Source organism: Gallus gallus, unplaced genomic scaffold (genome assembly GCF_016699485.2).
Source record: "Gallus gallus isolate bGalGal1 unplaced genomic scaffold, bGalGal1.mat.broiler.GRCg7b scaffold_48, whole genome shotgun sequence".
Lineage (NCBI taxonomy): Eukaryota > Metazoa > Chordata > Aves > Galliformes > Phasianidae > Gallus > Gallus gallus.
The window spans coordinates 23,342-48,159 of record NW_024096000.1 but is presented as its reverse complement, the minus strand read 5'-3'; the positions used below and the strand labels follow the sequence as shown (position 1 = coordinate 48,159).

General features: G+C 62.4%; 1 protein-coding gene across 1 annotated transcript in view; it reads left to right on the top strand.

Annotated features, from left to right (window-relative positions):
- Positions 1 to 237: 237 nt before the first annotated feature.
- Positions 238 to 24,818, top strand: part of LOC112531323 (nephrin-like) — a gene marked incomplete at its 5' end in the record, with an annotated part of 42,075 nt that continues 17,494 nt past the window's right edge. The window contains 6 exons of the mRNA XM_040657171.1: positions 238 to 410; positions 4,155 to 4,289; positions 8,811 to 8,945; positions 12,942 to 13,063; positions 18,090 to 18,273; positions 22,607 to 22,754. Of these exons, the coding sequence (XP_040513105.1) occupies positions 238 to 410; positions 4,155 to 4,289; positions 8,811 to 8,945; positions 12,942 to 13,063; positions 18,090 to 18,273; positions 22,607 to 22,754 (897 nt within the window). The remainder of the gene's footprint in view (positions 411 to 4,154; positions 4,290 to 8,810; positions 8,946 to 12,941; positions 13,064 to 18,089; positions 18,274 to 22,606; positions 22,755 to 24,818) is intronic.

The following is a 24,818-nucleotide window of genomic DNA, read 5'->3' as shown; positions in this document are numbered from 1 at the left end:
CCCCCCCATAATCCCCCCCATACCCCCCCGACCCCCATATCCCCCCATCCCCCCCATACCCCCCATCCCCCCCATACCCCCCCATACCCCCCCCATATCCCCCCCCCACCCCCCGTTCACTCCGCGTTCCCCGCAGCCTCCCCATATCCCCCCCCATCCCTCACCCCCCCACCCCCCCCCATACCCTCCCCATCCCCCCCCCCCCCCCACCCCCCGTTCACTCCGCGTTCCCCGCAGCCTCCCCGGCTCAGCGCTGCCTCCGTTGGCGGCGCCGTTGGGCGGCGCGGCGTCGCGCTCAGTGCTGCGGCTGCGGCTGTCGGCGGAGCATTCGGGCCGCAGCGTTTCGTGCGTGGCCGCCGCGGAGCCGTTGGGGGTCACCGCCACCGCCGAACACCGCCTGCAGCTGCGCCGTCAGTGCCGCCACGCGCCCCGACCCTCCGCCCCACAGCGCCGCCCCACAGCGCTGCCCCACAGCGCTGCCCATCATATAACCCTCTGCCCCACAGCGCGGCCCCACAGCTCATCGTAACCCCCTCTGCCCCACAGCGCTGCCCCACAGCTCATCGTAACCCCCTCTGCCCCACAGCGCTGCCCCACAGCGCCGCCCCACAGCTCATCGTAACCCCCTCTGCCCCACAGCGCTGCCCATCATATAACCCTCTGCCCCACAGCGCTGCCCCATAGCGCTGCCCATCATATAACCCTCTGCCCCACAGCGCTGCCCATCATATAACCCTCTGCCCCACAGCGCTGCCCCACAGCTCATCGTAACCCCCTCCGCCCCACAGCGCTGCCCCACAGCGCCGCCCCACAGCGCCGCCCCACAGCTCATCGTAACCCCCTCTGCCCCACAGCGCTGCCCCACAGTGCTGCCCCACAGCGCCGCCCCACAGCGCTGCCCATCATATAACCCTCTGCCCCACAGCGCCGCCCCACAGCGCTGCCCCATAGCGCTGCCCATCATATAACCCTCCGCCCCACAGCGCTGCCCCATAGCGCTGCCCATCATATAACCCTCTGCCCCACAGCGCCGCCCCACAGCGCTGCCCCATAGCGCTGCCCATCATATAACCCTCCGCCCCACAGCGCTGCCCCACAGCGCTGCCCATCATATAACCCTCTGCCCCACAGCGCTGCCCCACAGCACTGCCCATCATATAACCCTCTGCCCCACAGCGCTGCCCATCATATAACCCTCTGCCCCACAGCGCTGCCCCACAGCTCATCGTAACCCCCTCTGCCCCACAGCGCTGCCCATCATATAACCCTCTGCCCCACAGCGCCGCCCCACAGCTCATCGTAACCCCCTCTGCCCCATAGCGCTGCCCCACAGCGCGGCCCCACAGCGCCGCCCCATAGCGCTGCCCATCATATAACCCTCTGCCCCACAGCGCTGCCCCACAGCTCATCGTAACCCCCTCTGCCCCACAGCGCTGCCCCACAGCTCATCGTAACCCCCTCTGCCTCACAGCACGGCCCCACAGCTCATCGTAACTCCCTCTGCCCCACAGCACGGCCCCACAGTGCTGCCCCATAGCGCTGCCCATCATATAACCCTCTGCCCCACAGCGCTGCCCCACAGCTCATCGTAACCCCCTCTGCCCCATAGCGCTGCCCCACAGCTCATCGTAACCCCCTCTGCCCCACAGCGCTGCCCCACAGCGCCACCCCATAGCACTGCCCATCATATAACCCACTGCCCCACAGCGCTGCCTGTAATACCCCACAGCCCCATAGCGCTGCCCCATAGCGCTGCCCCACAGCGCTGCCTGTAATACCCCTCTGCCCCATAGCACTGCCCCATAGCGCTGCCCCATAGCACAGCCCATAATAACACACAGCCCCATAGCACAGCCCGTAATACCCCTCTGCCCCATAGCACAGCCCATTGTAACCCCTTCTGCCCCATAGCACAGCCCATTGTAACACCCTCTGCCCCATAGCACAGCCCATAATACCCCTCTGCCCCATAGCACAGCCCCATAGCACAGCCCATCATATTACACACTGCCCCATAGCACAGCCCATAATACCCCACAGCCCATAATACCCCTCTGCCCCATAGCACTGCCCCATAGCACAGCCCATAATACCCCACAGTCCCATAGCACAGCCCATTGGAACCCTCTGCCCCATAGCACAGCCCATAATACCCCACAGCCCCATAACAGACATCCCATAATACCCCACTGCCCCACAGCACAGCCCATAATAAGCCACAGCCCATAATAACTCCACAGCCCCATAACCCACATCTGACCCCAATATCCCCTATGTGACCCCAATATCCCCTAAGTGACCCCATATATCCCCTATACCCCTTATACGACCCCCAGTATCCCCCATATGACCCCATATCCCCCCCATATCCTCTATCTGACCCCAATATCCCCTACCTGACCCCAATATCCCCTATGTGACCCCATTATCCCCTATGTGACCCCATATCCCCCATATGACCCCATCTGACCCCATACCCCCCCTATGACCCCATACCCCCTATGACCCCCTATGACCCCATATCCCCCATACCCCCTATGACCCCATACCCCCTGTGACCCCATATCCCCTATATGACCCCCTATGACCCCCTATGACCCCCTATGACCCCATACCCCCTATGACCCCGTATGACCCCGTACCCCCTATGACCCCCTGTGACCCCATACCCCCTATGACCCCATACCCCCTATGACCCCGTATGACCCCATACCCCCTATGACCCCCTATGACCCCCTATGACCCCGTATGACCCCCTATGACCCCATACCCCATATGACCCCCTATGACCCCCTATGACCCCATACCCCCTATGACCCCATACCCCCCCTATGACCCCGTATGACCCCATCCCCCCTATGACCCCCTATGACCCCATACCCCATATGACCCCCTATGACCCCCTATGACCCCATATGACCCCATACCCCATATGACCCCCTATGACCCCCTATGACCCCATCCCCCCTATGACCCCATACCCCCTATGACCCTGTATGACCCCATACCCCCTATGACCCCCTATGACCCCGTATGACCCCCTATGACCCCCTATGACCCCATACCCCCTATGACCCCATACCCCCCCTATGACCCCATATCCCCCCTATGACCCCATACCCCCTATGACCCCGTATGACCCCCTATGACCCCATCCCCCCCCTATGACCCCATACCCCCTATGACCCCCTATGACCCCATACCCCCTCCATGACCCCGTATGACACCATCCCCCCCATATCCCCTATATGACCCCCTATGACCCCTTATGACCCCATACCCCCTATGACCCCCTATGACGCCATACCCCCTATGACCCCATCCCCCCTATGACCCCATACCCCCCCCCTATGACCCCATACCCCATATGACCCCCTATGACCCCCTATGACCCCATACCCCCCCCATGACCCCATACCCCCTATGACCCCCTATGACCCCGTATGACCCCATATGACCCCATACCCCCTATGCCCCCCTATGACCCCATACCCCCAATATGACCCCATACCCCCTATGACCCCATACCCCCCCCCTATGACCCCATACCCCCTATGACCCCCCTATGACCCCATACCCCCTATGCCCCCCTATGACCCCATCCCCCCTATGACCCCCTATGACCCCGTATGACCCCATATGACCCCATACCCCCTATGCCCCCCTATGACCCCATACCCCCAATATGACCCCATACCCCCTATGACCCCATATCCCCCCTATGACCCCATACCCCCCCTATGACCCCATACCCCATATGACCCCCTATGACCCCATACCCCCTATCACCCCGTCTGACCCCGTCTGACCCCGTCTGACCCCATATCCCCCCCCATCCCGCAGACCCCCAATGACCCCATACCCCCTATGACCCCATATCCCCCCTATGACCCCATACCCCCCCTATGACCCCATACCCCATATGACCCCCTATGACCCCATACCCCATATGACCCCCTATGACCCCATACCCCCTATGACCCCCTATGACCCCGTGTGACCCCGTCTGACCCCATATCCCCCCCCATCCCGCAGACCCCCAATGACCCCATACCCCCTATGACCCCCTATGACCCCATACCCCCATACTCCCCCATACCCCCCTATGACCCCGTGTGACCCCGTATGACCCCATATCCCCCCCCATCCCGCAGACCCCCCCGTGGTGTCGCTGCCGTCGGACTCCGTGGTGGTGCGGGAGGGGGGGGGGGCGGAGCTGCCGGCCGTCGTGCGCGCCCATCCCCCACCCGAGCGCTGCGTCTGGAGCCGCCACGGGACACCGCTCAGCGGTGGGATATGGGGGGGGTTATGGGGGGGGATATGGGGTCACATGGGGGGATATGGGGGGGATATGGGGGGGTATGGAAAGGGATATGGGGGGGATGGGGGGATATGGGGGTAATGGGGGGGATATGGGGTGATATGGGGGGATATGGGGGGGTTATGGGGGGTAATGGGGGGGATATGGGGGGGATGGGGGGGGTATGGGGGGTTAATGGGGTGATATGGGGGGATATGGGGGGTTATGGGGGGTAATGGGGGGGATATGGGGGGGATGGGGGGGGTATGGGGTGTTAATGGGGGGATATGGGGGGGGATGGGGGGAATGGAAGGGGATATGGGGGGGATATGGGGGGTTATGAGGGGGTTATGGGGGGTAATGGGGGGATCTGGGGGGGGATGGGGGGTATGGGGGGGATATGGGGGGGGATGGGGGGGATATGGGGGGGGATATAGGGGGGTTATGGGGGGGATGGGGGGGGATATGGGGGGGATGGGGGGGGATGGGGGGGATATGGGGTCATATGGGGGGATATGGGGGGGTATGGGGGGGATATGGGGTGATATGGGGTGATATGGGGGGGTTATGGGGGGAAATGGGGGGGATATGGGGGGGATGGGGGGGTATGGGGGGTTAATGGGGGTAATGGGGGGGATATGGGGTCATATGGGGGGATATGGGGGGGTATGGGGGGGATATGGGGGGGTATGGAGGGGGATATGGGGGGGATGGGGGGATATGGGGGTAATGGGGGGGATATGGGGTCATATGGGGGGATATGGGGGGTATGGGGGGGGATATGGGGTCATATGGGGGGATATGGGGGTAATGGGGGGGATATGGGGGGGTATGGAGGGGGATATGGGGTCATATGGGGGATTATGGGGGGGTATGGGGGGGATGGGGGGTTATGAGGGGGTTATGGGGGGTAATGGGGGGGATCTGGGGGGATATGGGGGGGGATGGGGGGTATGGGGGGGGATATGGGGGGGTATGGAGGGGGATATGGGGGGCATGGGGGGGATATGGGGGGGGATGGGGGGGATATGGGGGGGGATATAGGGGGGGTTATGGGGAGGATGGGGGGGGATATGGGGGGGATGGGGGGTTAATGGGGTGATATGGGGGATATGGGGGGGTTATGGGGGAAATGGGGGGGATATGGGGGGGATGGGGGGGTATGGGGTGTTAATGGGGGGATATGGGGGGGGATGGGGGGAATGGAAGGGGATATGGGGGGGATGGGGGGGATATGGGGGGGTATGGGGGGTTAAAGGGGTGATATGGGGTGATATGGGGGGGATATGGGGGGGATGGGGGGGGATGGGGGGGATATGGGGTCATATGGGGGGATATGGGGGGGTATGGGGGGGATATGGGGTGATATGGGGTGATATGGGGGGGTTATGGGGGGAAATGGGGGGGATATGGGGGGGATGGGGGGGGATGGGGGGTTAATGGGGTGATATGGGGGGATATGGGGGGGTTATGGGGGGTAATGGGGGGGATATGGGGGGGATGGGGGGGGGTTATGGGGGGTTAATGGGGGGATATGGGGGGATATGGGGGGGTTATGGGGGGATATGGGGGGGTTATGGGGGGTAATGGGGGGGATATGGGGGGGATGGGGGGGGGTATGGGGGGTTAATGGGGGGATATGGGGGGGGATGGGGGGAATGGAAGGGATATGGGGGGATGGGGGGATATGGGGGGGTATGGGGGGTTAAAGGGGTGATATGGGGTGATATGGGGGGGATATGGGGGGATGGGGGGATGGGGGGGGATGGGGGGTTAATGGGGTCGGTATGGGGGGATATGGGGGGTATGGAGGGGGATATGGGGTCACATGGGGGGATATGGGGGGTAATGGGGGGAAATGGGGGGGATATGGGGGGGATGGGGGGTATGGGGGGTTAATGGGGGGATATGGGGGGGGATGGGGGGTTAATGGGGTGATATGGGGGGATATGGGGGGTTATGGGGGGTAATGGGGGGGATATGGGGGGGATGGGGGGGGTATGGGGTGTTAATGGGGGGATATGGGGGGGATGGGGGGAATGGAAGGGGATATGGGGGGGATATGGGGGGTTATGAGGGGGTTATGGGGGGTAATGGGGGGGATCTGGGGGGGGATGGGGGGTATGGGGGGGGATATGGGGGGGTATGGAGGGGGATATGGGGGGTATGGGGGGGATATGGGGGGGATGGGGGGGATGGGGGGGGATATGGGGTCATATGGGGGGATATGGGGGGGTATGGGGGGATATGGGGTGATATGGGGTGATATGGGGGGTATGGGGGGGATATGGGGTCATATGGGGGATATGGGGGTAATGGGGGGTATATGGGGGGGTATGGAGGGGGATATGGGGTCATATGGGGGGATTATGGGGGGGTATGGGGGGGATGGGGGGTTATGAGGGGGTTATGGGGGGTAATGGGGGGGATCTGGGGGATATGGGGGGGTATGGAGGGGGATATGGGGGCATGGGGGGGATATGGGGGGGGATGGGGGGATATGGGGGGGGATATAGGGGGGGTTATGGGGGGGATGGGGGGGGATATGGGTGGGATGGGGAGGGATGGGGGGGATATGGGGGGGTATGGAGGGGGATATGGGGGGTAATGGGGGGGATATGGGGGGGTATGGGGGGTTAATGGGGTGATATGGGGTGATATGGGGGGGTTATGGGGGGTATGGGGGGATGGGGGGGATGGGGGGTTAATGGGGTCGGTATGGGGGGATATGGGGGGGTTATGGGGGGTTAATGGGGTGATATGGGGTGATATGGGGGGGTTATGGGGGGTACTGGGGGGGATATGGGGGGATATGGGGGGGGTATGGGGGGGTATGGGGGGTTAATGGGGGGATATGGGGGGTATGGGGGGGATGGGGGGGGATGGGGGGATGTGGGGAGTAATGGGGGTTAATGGGGTGATATGGGGGGTATGGGGGGTTAATGGGGTGATATGGGGGGTATGGGGTCGGTATGGGGGAGTAATGGGGGGGATATGGGGGATATGGGGGGGTTATGGGGGGATATGGGGGGGGAATGGGGGGGTTATGGGGGGTTATGGGGGGTAAGGGGGGGGATATGGGGGGGATGGGGGGTATGGGGGGATAATGGGGGGATATGGGGGGGATGGGGGGTTAATGGGGTGATATGGGGGGGTCATGGGGGGTAATGGGGGGATATGGGGGGGGATGGGGTGGGATATGGGGGGGATGGAAGGGGATATGGGGGGATCTGGGGGGTTATGGGGGGATATGGGGGTTAATGGGGTGATATGGGGTGATATGGGGGGGTTATGGGGGGTAATGGGGGGGATATGGGGGGGATGGGGAGGTATGGGGGGATAATGGGGGGATATGAGGGGGGATGGGGGGAATGGAAGGGGATATGGGGGGGATGGGGGGGATGGGGGGGATATGGGGGGATATGGGGGGGGATAGGGGGGGTATGGGCGGGGTATGGGGCGGTATAGGGGATAATGGGAGGGATATGGGGGCATATGGGGGGTTAATGGGGTGATATGGGGGGATATGGGGGGTATGGGGGGGTAATGGGGGGATATGGGGATATATGGTGGGTTATGGGGGGTTGTGGGGGGTAATGGGGGGGATATGGGGGGTATGGGGGGGAATGGGGGGGAATGGGGGGATATGGGGGGGATGGGGGGAATGGAAGGGGATATGGGGGGTATGGGGGGGTATGGGGGGATATTGTGGGGCTATGAATGGGTATGGGGGAGATATGGGGGATATGGGGGGATATGGGGGGGTAATGGGGTTGTATGAGGGGGAATGGGGGGGATATGGGGGGGGATGGGGGGTAATGGGGGGATATGGGGGGATATGGGGGGATATGGGGGGGTTATGGGGGGATATGGGGGGATATGGGGATATGTGGGGGGGCTATGGGGGGTTGTGGGGGGTAATGGGGGGATATGGGGGGTATGGGGGGGTATGGGGGGGGAATGGGGGGTAATGCGGGGATATGGGGGGGATGGGGGGATATCGGGGGGTCCATACTGCCCCACACTGCCCCATACCACCCCATAGAGCCCCACAGAGCCCTATACCGCCCCATACCGCCCCATACCGCCCCGTACAGCCCCATATTACCCCATACCGCCCCATACTGCCCCATACAGCCCCATACTGTCCCATACTGCCCCATAGAGCCCCATACCACCCCATACCGCCTCATACCGCCCCATACCACCCCATACAGCCCCATAGTGCCCCATACAGCCCCATAGAGCCCCATACCGCCCCATTTCACCGCATTCCACCCCATACCACCCCATAGAGCCCCATAGAGCCCCATACACCCCATAGAGCCCCATAGAGCCCCATACCGCCCCATTTCACCCCATAGAGCCCCATACCACCCCATAGAGCCTCATACCGCCCCATTCCACCCCATACCACCCCATACAGCCCCATACCGCCCCATAGAGCCCCATACACCCCATAGATCCCCGCCCCGCCCCGCCGCGCTCCATGCGGTGTCTCCGCCAGCAGAGGGCGCCCGAGTGCGGCTGCGCGGAGCGGCGCTGTTTGTGGCCAACGCGACGCGGGCGGACGCGGGGCGGTACAGCGTGCGCTGCAGCAACGCCGAAGGGAGCGGCACCGCCGCGCTGAGCCTCACCGTGCACTGTGAGCGCCCCCTGGCGGACGGGAGGGGAACTGCGGCTGAGCGGCGCCATAGGGAATCGTTGGGGTGTGGGGGGGGGGGGGGAGGGGGGAGGGGGGGGACGGAGAGAGCGCCCCATAGAGAGACACTGAGATCCCATAGAGAGACCGTAGAGACCCCATAGGGACCCCATAAGGAGATATGGAGAGACCCCATAGAGACCCCATAGGGAATCATTGGCAGGGGGGGAAGAGAGGGGAGAGGGGGGAGCGGAGAGAGCGCCCCATAGAGAGACATTGAGATCCCATAGAGAGCCCACAGGGAGATATAGAGAGACCCCATAGAGACCCCATAGGGACCCCATAGGGACCCCATAGGGAATCGTTGGGGTGGGGGGGGGGGGGGGGGGGGGGGGGACGGAGAGAGCGCCCCATAGAGAGACACAGAGATCCCATAGAGAGACCGTAGAGACCCCATAGGGACCCCATAAGGAGATATGGAGAGACCCCATAGAGACCGCATAGGGAATCATTGGGGGGGGGGGGAAAGAGGGGAGAGGGGGGAGCAGAGAGAGCGCCCCATAGAGAGACCCTGAGATCCCATAGAGAGACCGTAGAGACCCCATAGGGACCCCATAAGGAGATATGGAGAGACCCCATAGAGACCCCATAGGGACCCCCATAGGGAGACCCCATAGAGACCCCATAGAGACCCCATAGGGAATCATTGGGGGGGGGGGGAAGAGAGGGGAGAGGGGGGAGCGGAGAGAGCGCCCCATAGAGAGACATTGAGATCCCATAGAGAGCGCACAGGGAGATATAGAGAGACCCCATAGAGATCCCATAGGGACCCCATAGGGACCCCATAGGGAATCGTTGGGGTGGGGGGGGGGAAGAGGGGTGAGGGGGGGATGGAGAGAGCGCCCCATAGAGAGACCCTGAGATCCCATAGAGAGACCGTAGAGACCCCATAGGGACCCCATAGGGAGATATGGAGAGACCCCATAGAGACCCCATAGGGAATCGTTGGGGTGGGGGGGGGGAAGAGGGGGGGGGGGGATGGAGAGAGCGCCCCATAGAGAGACACTCAGATCCCATAGAGAGACCGTAGGGACCCCATAGGGACCCCATAAGGAGATATGGAGAGACCCCATAGAGACCGCATAGGGAATCGTTGGGGTGGGGGGGGGGGAAGAGGGGGGGGGGGATGGAGAGAGCGCCCCATAGAGAGACACTCAGATCCCATAGAGAGACCGTAGGGACCCCATAGGGACCCCATAAGGAGATATGGAGAGACCCCATAGAGACCGCATAGGGAATCGTTGGGGTGGGGGGGGGGGAAGAGGGGTTGGGATGGAGAGAGCGCCCCATAGAGAAACACTGAGATCCCATAGAGAGACCATAGGGACCCCATAGGGACCCCATAGGGAGATACGGAGAGACCCCATAGAGACCCCATAGGGAATCACTGGGGGGGGGGGAAGAGAGGGGAGAGGGGGGAGTGGAGAGAGCGCCCCATAGAGAGACATTGAGATCCCATAGAGAGCGCACAGGGAGATATAGAGAGACCCCATAGAGACCCCATAGGGACCCCATAGGGAGACCCCATAGAGACCCCATAGAGACCCCATAGGGACCCCATAGGGAATCGTTGGGGTGGGGGGGGGGGGGGGAGGGGTGAGGGGGGACGGAGAGAGCGCCCCATAGAGAGACACTGAGATCCCATAGAGAGACCATAGGGACCCCATAGGGACCCCATAGGGAGATACGGAGAGACCCCATAGAGACCCCATAGGGAATCATTGGCAGGGGGGGAAGAGAGGGGAGAGGGGGGAGTGGAGAGAGCGCCCCATAGAGAGACATTGAGATCCCATAGAGAGCGCACAGGGAGATATAGAGAGACCCCATAGAGACCCCATAGGGACCCCATAGGGAGACCCCATAGAGACCCCATAGAGACCCCATAGAGACCCCATAGGGACCCCACAGGGACCCCATAGGGAGATATGGAGAGACCCCATAGAGACCCTATAGGGATCCCATAGGGAGACCCCATAGAGACCCCATAGGGACCCCATAGGGACCCCATAGGGAGATATGGAGAGACCCCATAGAGACCCCATAGGGAATCATTGGGGGGGGGGGGGAAGAGAGGGGAGAGGGGGGAGCGGAGAGAGCGCCCCATAGAGAGACATTGAGATCCCATAGAGAGCCCACAGGGAGATATAGAGAGACCCCATGACCTCTGACCCCCCGTGACCTCTGACCCCTCTGACCCTCCGTGACCTCTGACTCTGCAGACCCCTCGTGACCCCCTGACTCCCGTGACCTCTGACCCCTCAGCCCCACGTGACCTCTGACCCCTGACCACCGTGACCTCTGACCCCTCTGACCCCTGACTCCTCTGACCCCTGCTGACCTCTGACCCCTCGTGACCCTCAACCCCCGTGACCCCTGACCCCCCGTGACCCCTCAGACCCCCCGTGACCTCTGACCCCCATGACCTCTGACCCCTCGTGACCCCCCTTTACCTCTGACCCCCCATGACTCCTGCCCCCCCGTGACCTCTGACCCACCATGACTTCGGACCCCCATGACCTCTGACCTCCCGTGACCCCTGACCCCCCGTGACCCCTGACCCCTCAGACCCCCCATGACCACTGACCCCCCGTGCCCTCTGACCCCCGTGACCCCTGACCCCCCCGTGCCCTCTGACCCCTCTGACACCCCGTGACCTCTGATCCCTCAACCCCCCCGTGACCTCTGACCCCCCGTGACCCTTGACCCTCCTGACCTCTGACCCTCCTGCCCTCTGACCCCCCGTGACCCCTGACCCCCCGTGACCCCTCAGACCCCCCGTGACCTCTGACCCCTCAGACCCCCCGTGACCCCTGACCCCTGTGACCTCTGACCCCTCAGACCCCCCGTGATCCCTGACCCCCATGACCCCTGACCCCTGTGACCTCTGACCCCTCACACCCCCGTGACCCCTGATCCCCCGTGACCTCTGACCCTCAGACCCCCCCATGACCACTGACCTGCCATTACCTCTGACCCCCGTGACCCCTGACCCCCGTGACCCCTCAGACCCCCCGTGCCCTCTGACCCCTCAGACCCCCCGTGACCCCTGACCCCCCGTGACCCCTCAGACCCCCCGTGCCCTCTGATCCCTCAGACCCCCCGTGACCCCTGACCCCCCGTGACCCCTCAGACCCCCCGTGACCCCTGACCCCCGTGACCCCTGACCCCCGTGACCTCTGACCCCTCAGACCCCCCGTGACCCCTGACCCCCCGTGACCCCTGACCCCCCGTGACCCCTGACCCTCCCGTGCCCATTGACCCCTCGGACCCCCCCGTGACCCCTGACCCCCCGTGACCCCTCAGACCCCCCGTGCCCTCTGACCCCTCACACCCCCGTGACCCCTGACCCCCCGTGACCCCTGACCCTCCCGTGCCCATTGACCCCTCAGACCCCCCGTGACCCCTGACCCCCCGTGACCCCTCAGACCCCCGTGACCTCTGACCCCTGACCCCCCATGACCCCTGACCCCCCGTGACCCCTCAGACCCCCCGTGACCCCTGACCCTCCCGTGCCCATTGACCCCTCGGACCCCCCGTGACCCCTGACCCCCCGTGACCCCTCAGACCCCCCGTGCCCTCTGACCCCTCAGACCCCCCGTGACCCCTGACCCCCCGTGACCCCTCAGACCCCCCGTGACCCCTGACCCCCCGTGACCCCTGACCCCCCGTGACCCCTGACCCCTCAGACCCCCCGTGATCCCTGACCCCCATGACCCCTGACCCCTGTGACCTCTGACCCCTCACACCCCCGTGACCCCTGATCCCCCGTGACCTCTGACCCTCAGACCCCCCCATGACCACTGACCTGCCATTACCTCTGACCCCCGTGACCCCTGACCCCCGTGACCCCTGACCCCGCAGACCCCCATGACCCCTGACCCCGTGACCCCTGACCCCCGTGCCCTCTGACCCCTGACCCCCGTGCGCTGTGCCCCGCAGACCCTCCCCGCATTGTGTCAGCTCCGGACCCGGTGGTGGTGTCGGAGGGCGGCACAGCGGAGCTGCAGTGCGACGTGGAGGGGAACCCTCTGCCCAACGACTGCCTGCGCTGGGGGAGGATGGTAGGGGGCGCTGTGGGGCAATGTGGGGCGCTGTGGGGCGCTATGGGGTGATATGGGGAGATATGGGGAGATAGGGGGAGATTTGGGGAGATAGGGGGCGCTGTGGGGAGATAGGGGGCGCTGTGGGGCGCTATGGGGTGATATGGGGCGCTGTGGGGCAATGTGGGGCGCTATGGGGTGATATGGGGCGCTATGGGGGAGGTAGGGGGAAATATGGGGAGATAGGGGGAGATAGGGGGAGATAGGGGGTGCTATGGGGAGATATGGGGAGATAGGGGGCACTATTGGGCAGTATGGGGCGATATGGGGCGATATGGGGCTCTATGGGGAGATATGGGGAGATAGGGGGCGATATGAGGAGATATGGGGAGATATGGGGAGATATGGGGCGCTATGGGGAGATAGGGGGAGATATGGGGAGATATGGGGTGCTATGGGGTGATAAGGGGTGCTATGGGGAGATATGGGGCGCTATGGGGCAATCTGGGGTGATATGAGGAGGTATGGGGTTATATGGGGAGATATGGGGCTGTATAGGAAGATATGGGGCGTTATGGGGAGATAAGGGGCGATATGGGGAGATATGGGGAGATATGGGGTGCTATGGGGAGATAGGGGGCACTATTGGGCAGTATGGGGCGATATGGGGCTCTATGGGGAGATATGGGGAGATAGGGGGAGATAGGGGGAGATATGGGGCGCTATGGGGAGATAGGGGGAGATAGGGGGAGATAGGGGGTGCTATGGGGAGATATGGGCAGATAGGGGGCACTATTGGGCAGTATGGGGCGATATGGGGCGATATGGGGCTCTATGGGGAGATATGGGGAGATATGGGGAGATAGGGGGAGATATGGGGAGATATGGGGAGATATGGGGAGATAGGGGAAGATATGGGGAGATAGGGGGCACTGCGGGGCAATGTGGGGCGCTATGGGGCGCTATGGGGCGCTATGGGGTGATATGGGGCGCTATGGGGGAGATAGGGGGAGATATGGGGAGATAGGGGGCGCTGTGGGGCAATGTGGGGCGCTATGGGGCGCTATGGGGTGATATGGGGAGATAGGGGGAGATATGGGGAGACAGGGGGCGCTGTGGGGCGCTATGGGGTGATATGGGGCGCTATGGGGAGATAGGGGGCGATATGGGGAGATATGGGGAGATATGGGGTGCTATGGGGAGATATGGGATGCTATGGGGAGATAGGGGGCACTATTGGGCAGTATGGGGCGATATGGGGCTCTATGGGGAGATATGGGGAGATAGGGGGAGATAGGGGGAGATAGGGGGCGATATGGGGCGCTATGGGGAGATAGGGGGAGATATGGGGAGATAGGGGGCGCTGTGGGGCGCTATGGGGTGATATGGGGCACTGTGGGGAGATAGGGGGCGCTGTGGGGAGATAGGGGGAGATAGGGGGAGATAGGGGGTGATATGGGGAGATATGGGGAGATAGGGGGCACTATTGGGCAGTATGGGGCGATATGGGGCGATATGGGGCTCTATGGGGAGATATGGGGAGATATGGGGAGATAGGGGGCGCTGTGGGGAGATAGGGGGCGCTGTGGGGCGCTATGGGGTGATATGGGGCGCTGTGGGGCAATGTGGGGCGCTATGGGGCGCTATGGGGTGATATGGGGAGATACGGGGTGATATGGGGAGATATGGGGAGATAGGGGGAGATTTGGGGAGATAGGGGGCGCTGTGGGGAGATGGGGGGCGCTGTGGGGCGCTATGGGGTGATATGGGGCGCTGTGGGGAGATAGGGGGCGCTATGGGGCGCTATGGGGTGATATGGGGCGCTATGTGGGAGATAGGGGGAGATATGGGGAGATAGGGGGCGCTGTGGGGCAATGTGGGGCGCTATGGGGCGCTATGGGGCGCTATGGGGTGATATGGGGCACTGTGGGGAGATAGGGGGAGATATGGGGAGATAGGGGGAGATAGGGGGAGATAGGGGGTGCTATGGGGAGATATGGGGAGATAGGGGGCACTATTGGGCAGTATGGGGCGATATGGGGCGATATGGGGCTCTATGGGGAGATATGGGGAGATATGGGGAGATAGGGGGAGATATGGGGAGATAGGGGGCACTGTGGGGAGATAGGGGGTGCTATTGGGCAGTATGGGGTGATATGGGGCGCTGTGGGGAGATAGATAGGGGGCGCTATGGGGCGCTATGGGGTGATATGGGGAGATAGGGGCAGATAGGGGGAGATATGGGGAGATATGGGGAGATATGGGGATATAGGGGAAGATATGGGGAGATAGGGGGCACTGCGGGGCAATGTGGGGCGCTATGGGGCGCTATGGGGCGCTATGGGGTGATAGGGGGAGATATGGGGAGATAGGGGGCGCTGTGGGGCAATGTGGGGCGCTATGGGGCGCTATGGGGTGATATGGGGAGATAGGGGGAGATATGGGGAGATAGGGGGCGCTGTGGGGCAATGTGGGGCGCTATGGGGCGCTATGGGGTGATATGGGGAGATAGGGGGAGATATGGGGAGATAGGGGGCGCTGTGGGGAGATAGATAGGGGGCGCTGTGGGGAGATAGGGGGTGATATGGGGAGATAGGGGGAGATAGGGGGAGATATAGGGAGATAGGGGGCGCTGTGGAGAGATAGATAGGGGGCGCTGTGGGGAGATAGGGGGTGATATGGGGCGCTATGGGGAGATATGGGGTGCTATGGGGAGATATGGGGTGCTATGGGGAGATAGGGGGCACTATTGGGCAGTATGGGGCGATAGGGGGAGATAGGGGGAGATAGGGGGTGATATGGGGAGATATGGGGAGATAGGGGGCACTATTGGGCAGTATGGGGCGATATGGGGCTCTATGGGGAGATATGGGGCGCTATCGGGAGATAGGGGGCGATATGGGGAGATATGGGGAGATAGGGGGAGATACGGGGTGCTATGGGGTGCTATGGGGCGCTATGGGGCAATCTGGGGTGATATGAGGAGGTATGGGGTTATATGGGGAGATATGGGGCTGTATAGGAAGATATGGGGCGCTATGGGGCAATATGGGGCGCTATGGGGAGATATGGGGTGCTATGGGGAGATATGGGGCACTATGGGGAGATAGGGGGCGCTATGGGGTTCTATGGGGTCCCAGTAGTTCCCTATGGGTCCCAATGGTTCCCAATGTGTCCCAATGGTTCCCTATGGTCCCAATGTGTCCCTATGGGGTCTCAGTGGGTCCCAGTGTGTCCGTATGGTCCCAATGTGTCCCTATGGTCCCAATGTGTCCCTATGGGTCCCTATATGTCCCTATGGGTCCCAGTGTGTCCGTATGGTCCCAGCAGGAGGCGTCCCATGGGGCGGAGGGGGCGGTGCTGTGGGTCCCAATGTGTCCCTATGGGTCTCAATGGTTCCCTATGGTCCCAATGTGTCCCTATGGGTCTCAACGGATCCCTATGGTCCCAATGTGTCCCTATGGGTCCCAGTGTGTGTGTATGGCCCCAGCAGGAGGCGTCCCATGGGGCGGTGGGGGCGGCACTGTGGGTCCCAATGTGTCCCTATGGGTCCCTATGGGATCTCAATGGTTCCCTATGGTCCCAATGTGTCCTTATGGTCCCAATGTGTCCCTATGGTCCCAATGTGTCCCTATGGGTCCCAGTGTGTGCGTATGGTCCCAGCAGGAGGCGTCCCATGGGGCGGTGGGGGGCGCTGTGGGTCCCAGTGTGTCCCTATGGGATCTCAATGGTTCCCTATGGTCCCAGTGTGTCCCTATGGGTCCCTATGTGTCCCTATGGTCCCAATGTGTCCCTATGGGGTCTCAGTGTGTCCCAATGTGTCCCTATGGGTCCCAGTGTGTGTGTATGGTCCCAGCAGGAGGCGTCCCATGGGGCGGTGCTGTGGGTCCCTATGGGTCCCTATGGGTCCCAATGTGTCCCTATGGTCCCAATGTGTCCCTATGGGTCTCAATGTGTCCCTATGGTCCCAATGTGTCCCTATGGGGTCTCAGTGGGTCCCAGTGTGTCTGTATGGTCCCAGCAGGAGGCGTCCCATGGGGCGGAGGGGGCGGCGCTGTGGGTCCCAATGTGTCCCTATGGGTCCCAATGTGTCCCTATGGGGTCTCAGTGGGTCCCTATATGTCCCTATGGGTCCCAGTGTGTGTGTATGGCCCCAGCAGGAGGCGTCCCATGGGGCGGAGGGGGCGGCGCTGTGGGTCCCAATGTGTCCCTATGGGTCCCAATGTGTCCCTATGGGGTCTCAGTGGGTCCCTATATGTCCCTATGGGTCCCAGTGTGTGTGTATGGCCCCAGCAGGAGGCGTCCCATGGGGCGGAGGGGGCGGCGCTGTGGGTCCCAATGTGTCCCTATGGTCCCAATGTGTCCCTATGGGATCTCAGTGGGTCCCAATGTGTCCCTATGGGTCTCAATGGTTCCCTATGGTCTCAATGTGTCCCTATGGGTCCCAATGTGTCCCTATGGGATCTCAAAGGTTCCCTATGGTCCCAATGTGTCCCTATGGGATCTCAATGGTTCCCTATGGTCCCAATGTGTCCCTATGGTCCCAGTGTGTCCCTATGGGGTCTCAATGGGTCCCAATGTGTCCCTATGGTCCCAATGTGTCCCTATGGTCCCAGTGTGTCCCTATGGGGTCTCAGTGGGTCCCAATGTGTCCCTATGGTCCCAATGTGTCCCTATGGCTCTCAATGTGTCCCTATGGTCCCAATGTGTCCCTATGGGTCTCAGTGGTTCCCTATGGTCCCAATGTGTCCCTATGGGTCTCAATGGTTCCCTATGGTCCCTATGTGTCCCTATGGGTCCCAGTGTGTCCCTATGGTCCCAATGTGTCCCTATGGGGTCTCAGTGGGTCCCAGTGTGTCCATATGGTCCCAGCAGGAGGCGTCCCATGGGGCGGTGGGGGCGGTGCTGTGGGTCCCAATGTGTCCCTATGGGTCTCAATGGTTCCCTATGGTCCCAATGTGTCCCTATGGGGTCTCAGTGGGTCCCTATATGTCCCTATGGGTCCCAATGTGTCCCTATGGGTCCCAGTGTGTCCGTATGGCCCCAGCAGGAGGCGTCCCATGGGGCGGAGGGGGCGGCGCTGCCCCCCGCGCTGCAGCCCTATGGTTCCCCCCCCCGGGGCCGCCTGCGGGTGGTGGGGGCGGGGCGGGCGCTGGCGGGCGCCTATCAGTGCCGCGTGGACAACGGGGTGGGACCCCCCGCAACCGCACTCATCCGCCTCGTCGTCACCTGTGAGTGGGGGGGGGGGGGGGGCGGCGTGGGGTGGCGTTGGGGGCACCTTTGGGGTGGCATTGGGGTGGCATTGGGGTGGGATTGGGGGCACCTTTGGTATTGGGGTATTATTGGGGTGGTATTGGGGTGGCATTGGGGGCACCTTTGGGGTGGGATTGGGGTGGGATTGGGGTGGGATTGGGGGCACCTTTGGTATTGGGGTATTATTGGGGTGGTATTGGGGTGGCATTGGGGGCACCTTTGGGGTGGGATTGGGGTGGCATTGGGGTGGCGTTGGGGTGGGATTGGGGTGGGATTGGGGGCACCTTTGGGGTGGCATTGGGGTGGGATTGGGGTGGCATTGGGGGCACCTTTGGGGTGGCATTGGGGTGGCATTGGGGTGGGATTGGGGGCACCTTTGGAGTGGCATTGGGGGCACCTTTGGGGTGGGATTGGGGTGGGATTGGGGTGGGATTGGGGTGGCATTGGGGGCACCTTTGGGGTGGGATTGGGGTGGGATTGGGGTGGCATTGGGGGCACCTTTGGGGTGGGATTGGGGGCACCTTTGGGGTGGGATTGGGGTGGGATTGGGGGCACCTTTGGAGTGGGATTGGGGTGGGATTGGGGTGGCATTGGGGGCACCTTTGGGGTGGGATTGGGATGGTATTGGGGCGGGATTGGGGTGGTATTGGGGTGGTAATGGGGGCACCTTTGGGGTGGGATTGGGGTGGGATTGGGGTGGCATTGGGGGCACCTTTGGGGTGGGATTGGGGTGGGATTGGGGTGGGATTGGGGTGGCATTGGGGTGGCATTGGGGTGGGATTGGGGGCACCTTTGGTATTGGGGTGGTATTGGGGTGGTATTGGGGTGGCATTGGGGGCACCTTTGGGGTGGGATTGGGGTGGGATTGGGGTGGGATTGGGGTGGCGTTGGGGGCACCTTTGGGGTGGTATTGGGGTGGTATTGGGGTGGAATTGGGGGCACCTTTGGTATTGGGGTGGTATTGGGGTGGCATTGGGGTGGCGTTGGGGGCACCTTTGGGGTGGCATTGGGGTGGGATTGGGGTGGCATTGGGGTGGGATTGGGGGCACCTTTGGGGTGGGATTGGGGTGGAATTGGGGGACCTTCGGAGTGGTACTGGGGGCACCATTGGTATTGGGGTGGTATTGGGGTGGAATTGGGGGCGGTATTGGGGTGGTATTGGGGGCATCTTTGGGGTGGCATTGGGGGCACCTTTGGGGTGGTATTGGGGTGGCATTGGGGTGGCATTGGGGGCGGTATTGGGCTGGGATTGGGGTGGTATTGGGGTGGCATTGGGGTGGCATTGGGGGCAGTATTGGGGTGGTATTGGGGTGGGATTGGGGTGGAATTGGGGGCACCACTGGTATTGGGGCGGTATTGGGGTGGTATTGGGGGCACCTTTGGGGTGGCATTGGGGGCACCAGTGGGGTGGTATTGGGGCAATATTGGGGTGATATTGGGGGCACCATTGGGGTGGTATTGGGGTGGAATTGGGGGCGGTATTGGGGGCGGTATTGGGGTGGTATTGGGGTGGTATTGGGGGCACCTTTGGGGCGGTATTGGGGTGGGATTGGGGTGGTATTGGGGTGGCATTGGGGGCGGTATTGGGGTGGTATTGGGGTGGTATTGGGGTGGCTTTGGGGTGGCTTTGGGGTGGCATTGGGGGCGGTATTGGGGTGGGATTGGGGTGGGATTGGGGGCACCTTTGGTATTGGGGTGGAATTGGGGTGGTATTGGGGTGGTATTGGGGGCACCTTTGGGGTGGCGTTGGGGGCACCTTTGGGGTGGGATTGGGGTGGCATTGGGGTGGTATTGGGGTGGTATTGGGGTGGAATTAGGGGCACCTTTGGTATTGGGGTGGTATTGGGGTGGGATTGGGGGCACCTTTGGGGTGGGATTGGGGTGGGATTGGGGTGGGATTGGGGTGGTATTGGGGTGGTATTGGGGTGGCGTTGGGGGCACCTTTGGGGTGGGATTGGGGTGGGATTGGGGTGGGATTGGGGGCACCTTTGGTATTGGGGTGGTACTGGGGTGGGATTGGGGTGGTATTGGGGGCACCTTTGGGGTGGGATTGGGGGCACCTTTGGGGTGGTATTGGGGTGGCATTGGGGTGGCATTGGGGGCGGTATTGGGGTGGGATTGGGGTGGGATTGGGGGCACCTTTGGTATTGGGGTATTATTGGGGTGGTATTGGGGTGGCATTGGGGGCACCTTTGGGGTGGGATTGGGGTGGGATTGGGGTGGCGTTGGGGGCACCTTTGGGGTGGGATTGGGGTGGGATTGGGGTGGGATTGGGGGCACCTTTGGTATTGGGGTGGCATTGGGGTGGTATTGGAGTGGGATTGGGGTGGGATTGGGGTGGCATTGGGGTGGGATTGGGGTGGGATTGGGGGCACCTTTGGTATTGGGGTGGGATTGGGGTGGTATTAATTGCGGTGGTATTAATTGGGGTGATATTGGGGTGGAATTGGGGGTGGTATTGGGGTGGTATTGGGGTGGAATTGGGGGCACCATTGGTATTGGGGTGGTATTGGGGGCACCTTTGGTTTTGGGGTATTATTGGGGTGGTAATGGGGGCACCATTGGTATTGGGGTGGTATTGGGGGCACCTTTGGGGTGGTAATGGGGGCACCATTGGTTTTGGGGTGGTATTGGGGTGGTATTGGGGTGGGATTGGGGGCACCTTTGGTATTGGGGTATTATTGGGGTGGTATTGGGGTGGCATTGGGGGCACCTTTGGGGTGGGATTGGGGTGGGATTGGGGGCACCTTTGGGGTGGCATTGGGGGCACCTTTGGTATTGGGGTGGAATTGGGGGTGGTATTGGGGTGGTATTGGGGGCACCATTGGGGTGGTATTGGGGTGGTATTGGGGCAGTATTGGGGTGGAATTGGGGGCACCTTTGGGGTGGTATTGGGGTGGTATTGGGGGCACCTTTGGTATTGGGGTGGTATTGGGGTGGAATTGGGGGCACCTTTGGTATTGGGGCGGTATTGGGGTGGCATTGGGGGCGGTATTGGGGTGGGATTGGGGTGGTATTGGGGTGGGATTGGGGTGGAATTGGGGGCACCACTGGTATTGGGGTGGTATTGGGGGCACCTCTGGGGTGGGATTGGGGTGGTATTGGGGTGGGATTGGGGGCACCTTTGGTTTTGGGGTATTATTGGGGTGGTAATGGGGGCACCTTTGGTATTGGGGTGGTATTGGGGGCACCACTGGGGGCAGTATTGGGGGCGGTATTGGGGTGGTATTGGGGTGGTATTGGGGGCAGTATTGGGGGCAGCCATTGGGGTGGTACTGTGGGGGCCATTGGGGGTGATATTGGGGGAGGTATTGGGGGCGGTATTGGGGGCACCATTGGGGGCGGTATTGGGGGCACCATTGGGAGCAGCCATTGGGAGCACCACTGGGGGTGGTATTGGGGGCTCCATTGGGGGCTGTCCCCTGACCCCGACCTTTGACCCCTTGACCCCGACCTTTGACCCACCGATCCCTTCACATTTGACCCCCTGACCCCGACCTTTGACTCCCTGACTTTTCTCCCCTGGCCCCGACCTTCGGCCTCCCTGACCTTTGACCCCATGACCCCTGACCTTTGCCCCTGACCTTCGACCCCCTACCAGTGACCCCGTGACCTTTGATCCCCTGACCTTCAACCCCCTACCCTTGATCCCCTGACCGTTGACCCAACAACCCTTTGGCCTTTGACCCCATGAACCCTGACCTTGACACCCTGACCTTCAACCTTTGACCCCCAACCTTCGACCCCCTGACCCCGACCTTAGCCCTCTGACCTTTGACCCCCAACCTTCGACCCCCTGACCTCCAACCTTATCCCCCTAACCTTTGACCCCCAACCTTCGACCCTCTGACCCCCGACCTAGCCCTCTGACCTTTGACCCCCAACCTTTGACCCCTGACCCCCGACCTTAGCCCCTTGACCTTTGACCCCCAACATTTAACCCCCTGACCCCCAACCATAGCCCTCTGACCTTTGACCCCAATCTTTGACCCCGTGACCCCTGACCGTAGCCCTCTGACCTTTGACCCCCAACCTTTGACCCCCCAACCTTCGACCCATGACCCCCAACCTTAGCCCTCTGACCATTGACCCCCAACCTTCGACCCCCTGACCCCAGACCTTAGCCCTCTGACCTTTGACGCCTGACCTTTGCCCCCAACCCCCGACCTAGCCCTCTGACCTTTGACCCCCAGCCTTTGACCCACAACCTTTGACCCATGACCCCCAACCTTAGCCCTCTGACCTTTGACCCCCAACCTTGGACCCCCTGACCCCAGACCTTAGCCCTCTGACCTTTGCCCCCTGCCCCAGACGGCCCGGAATTGGAGGAGGACCCTCCGGTGGTTCCGGTTGGGGACGGCGCCGAAGTGGCGGAGCTGCGCTGCCGGGCTCGGGGGGTTCCGGCTGTGGAGCTCAGCTGGGAGCGCTACGGCCAATCACTGCCGCCCGACGGAGACTGGTAACCAATCAGAGCCGGACGGGGTCAGTGGGAGCCAATCGAATTGAGTTGGGGTCAACGAAGGCCAATCAGAGCCAGCTGGGGTCAATGGGGGCTGATCAGACTGAGTTGGGGTGAACGGGAGCCAATCAGAGTCTAATGGGGTCAGCGGGAGCCAATCGGATTGAGATGGGGTCAATGGGGGCCAATCAGAGCCAGCTGGGGGGAACAGGGGCCAATCAGATTGAGTTGGGGTCAATGGAAGCCAATCAGAGCCTGACGGGCTCAGCGGGAGCCAATCGAATTGAGTTGGGGTCAACGAAGGCCAATCAGAGCCAGCTGGGGTCAACGGGGGCTGATCAGACTGAGTTGGGGTGAATGGGAGCCAATCAGAGCCTGATGGGGTCAGCAGGAGCCAATCAGATTGAGTTGGGGTCAATGGAAGCCAATCACAGCCAGCTGGGGTGAACAGGGGCCAATCAGATTTAGCTGGGGTCAACGGGGGCCAATCAAAGCCTGACAGGCTCAGCGGGAGCCAATCGAATTGAGTTGGGGTCAACGAAGGCCAATCAGAGTCTAATGGGGTCAGCGGGAGCCAATTGAATTGAGATGGGGTCAATGGGGGCCAATCAGAGCCAGCTGGGGGGAACAGGGGCCAATCAGATTGAGTTGGGGTCAATGGAAACCAATCACAGCCAGCTGGGGTGAACAGGGGCCAATCAGATTTAGCTGGCGTCAATGGAAGCCAATCAGAGCCTGACAGGCTCAGCGGGAGCCAATCGGATTGAGTTGGGGTCAACGGGGACCAATCAGAATCCCCACCCAAACCCCCCGGTCCCTCCCAGTCCCTCCCAGTTCCCCCCCATCCGTCCTCCCAGTCCTCCCAGTTCACTCCCCCCAGTCCTCCCAGCCTCTACCAGTCCCTCCCAGTCTGTCCCAGTACTCCCAGTTCCCCCCCATCTCCCACCCAGTCCTCCCAGTCCCCCCCCAACCCCTCCCAGTCCTCCCAGTTCCCCCCCCAGTCCTCCCAGTCCCTCCCAGTCTGCCCAGTTCCCCCCCCAGTCCTCCCAGTCGCCCCCCATCCCCTCCCAGTCCCTCCCAGTATCCCCATATCCCCCCCATCCCCTCCCAGTCCCTCCCAGTCCTCCCAGTCGCCCCCCATCCCCTCCCAGTCCCTCCCAGTATCCCCATATCCTCCCCTCATCCCCTCTCAGTCCCTCCCAGTCCTCCCAGTTCCCCCCTAGCCCCTCCCAGTCCCTCCCAGTATCCCCATATCCCCCCCCATCCACTCCCAGTCCCTCCCAGTGCTCCCAGTTCCCCCCACATCCCCTCCCAGTATCCCCATATCCCCTCCCAGTCCATCCCAGTCCCCCCCCATCCCCTCCCAGTCCCTCCCACTCCTCCCAGTCGCCCCCCATCCCCTCCCAGTCCCTCCCAGTATCCCCATATCCCCTCCCATCCCCTCCCAGTCCCTCCCAGTCCTCCCAGTTCCCCCCACATCCCCTCCCAGTCCCTCCCAGTCCTTCCAGTTCCCCCCCATCCCCTCCCACTCCCTCCCAGTATCCCCATATCCCCCCCTCATCCCCTCCCAGTCCCTCCCAGTCCTCCCAATTTCCCCCCCATCCCCTCCCAGTCCCTCCCAGTATCCCCATATCCCCTCCCAGTCCATCCCAGTCCCCCCCATCCCCTCCCAGTCCCTCCCACTCCTCCCAGTTCCCCCTCTCCCAGTCCTCCCATCCCCTCCCAGTCCTCCCAGTTCCCCCCCATCCCCTCCCAGTCCCTCCCAGTATCCCTATATCCCCTCCCAGTCCCTCCCAGTCCCCCCCCATCCCCTCCCAGTCCCTCCCACTGCTCCCAGTCGCCCCCCATCCCCTCCCAGTCCCTCCCAGTCCTCCCAGTTCCCCCCTACCCCCTCCCAGTCCCTCCCAGTCTCCCCATATCCCCTCCCAGTCCATCCCAGCCCCCCCCATCCCCTCCCAGTCCCTCCCAGTATCCCCATATCCCCTTCCAGTCCCTCCCAGTCCTCCCAGTTCCCCCCTCCCAGTTCTCCCATCCCCTCCCAGTCCCTCCCAGTACTCCCAGTCC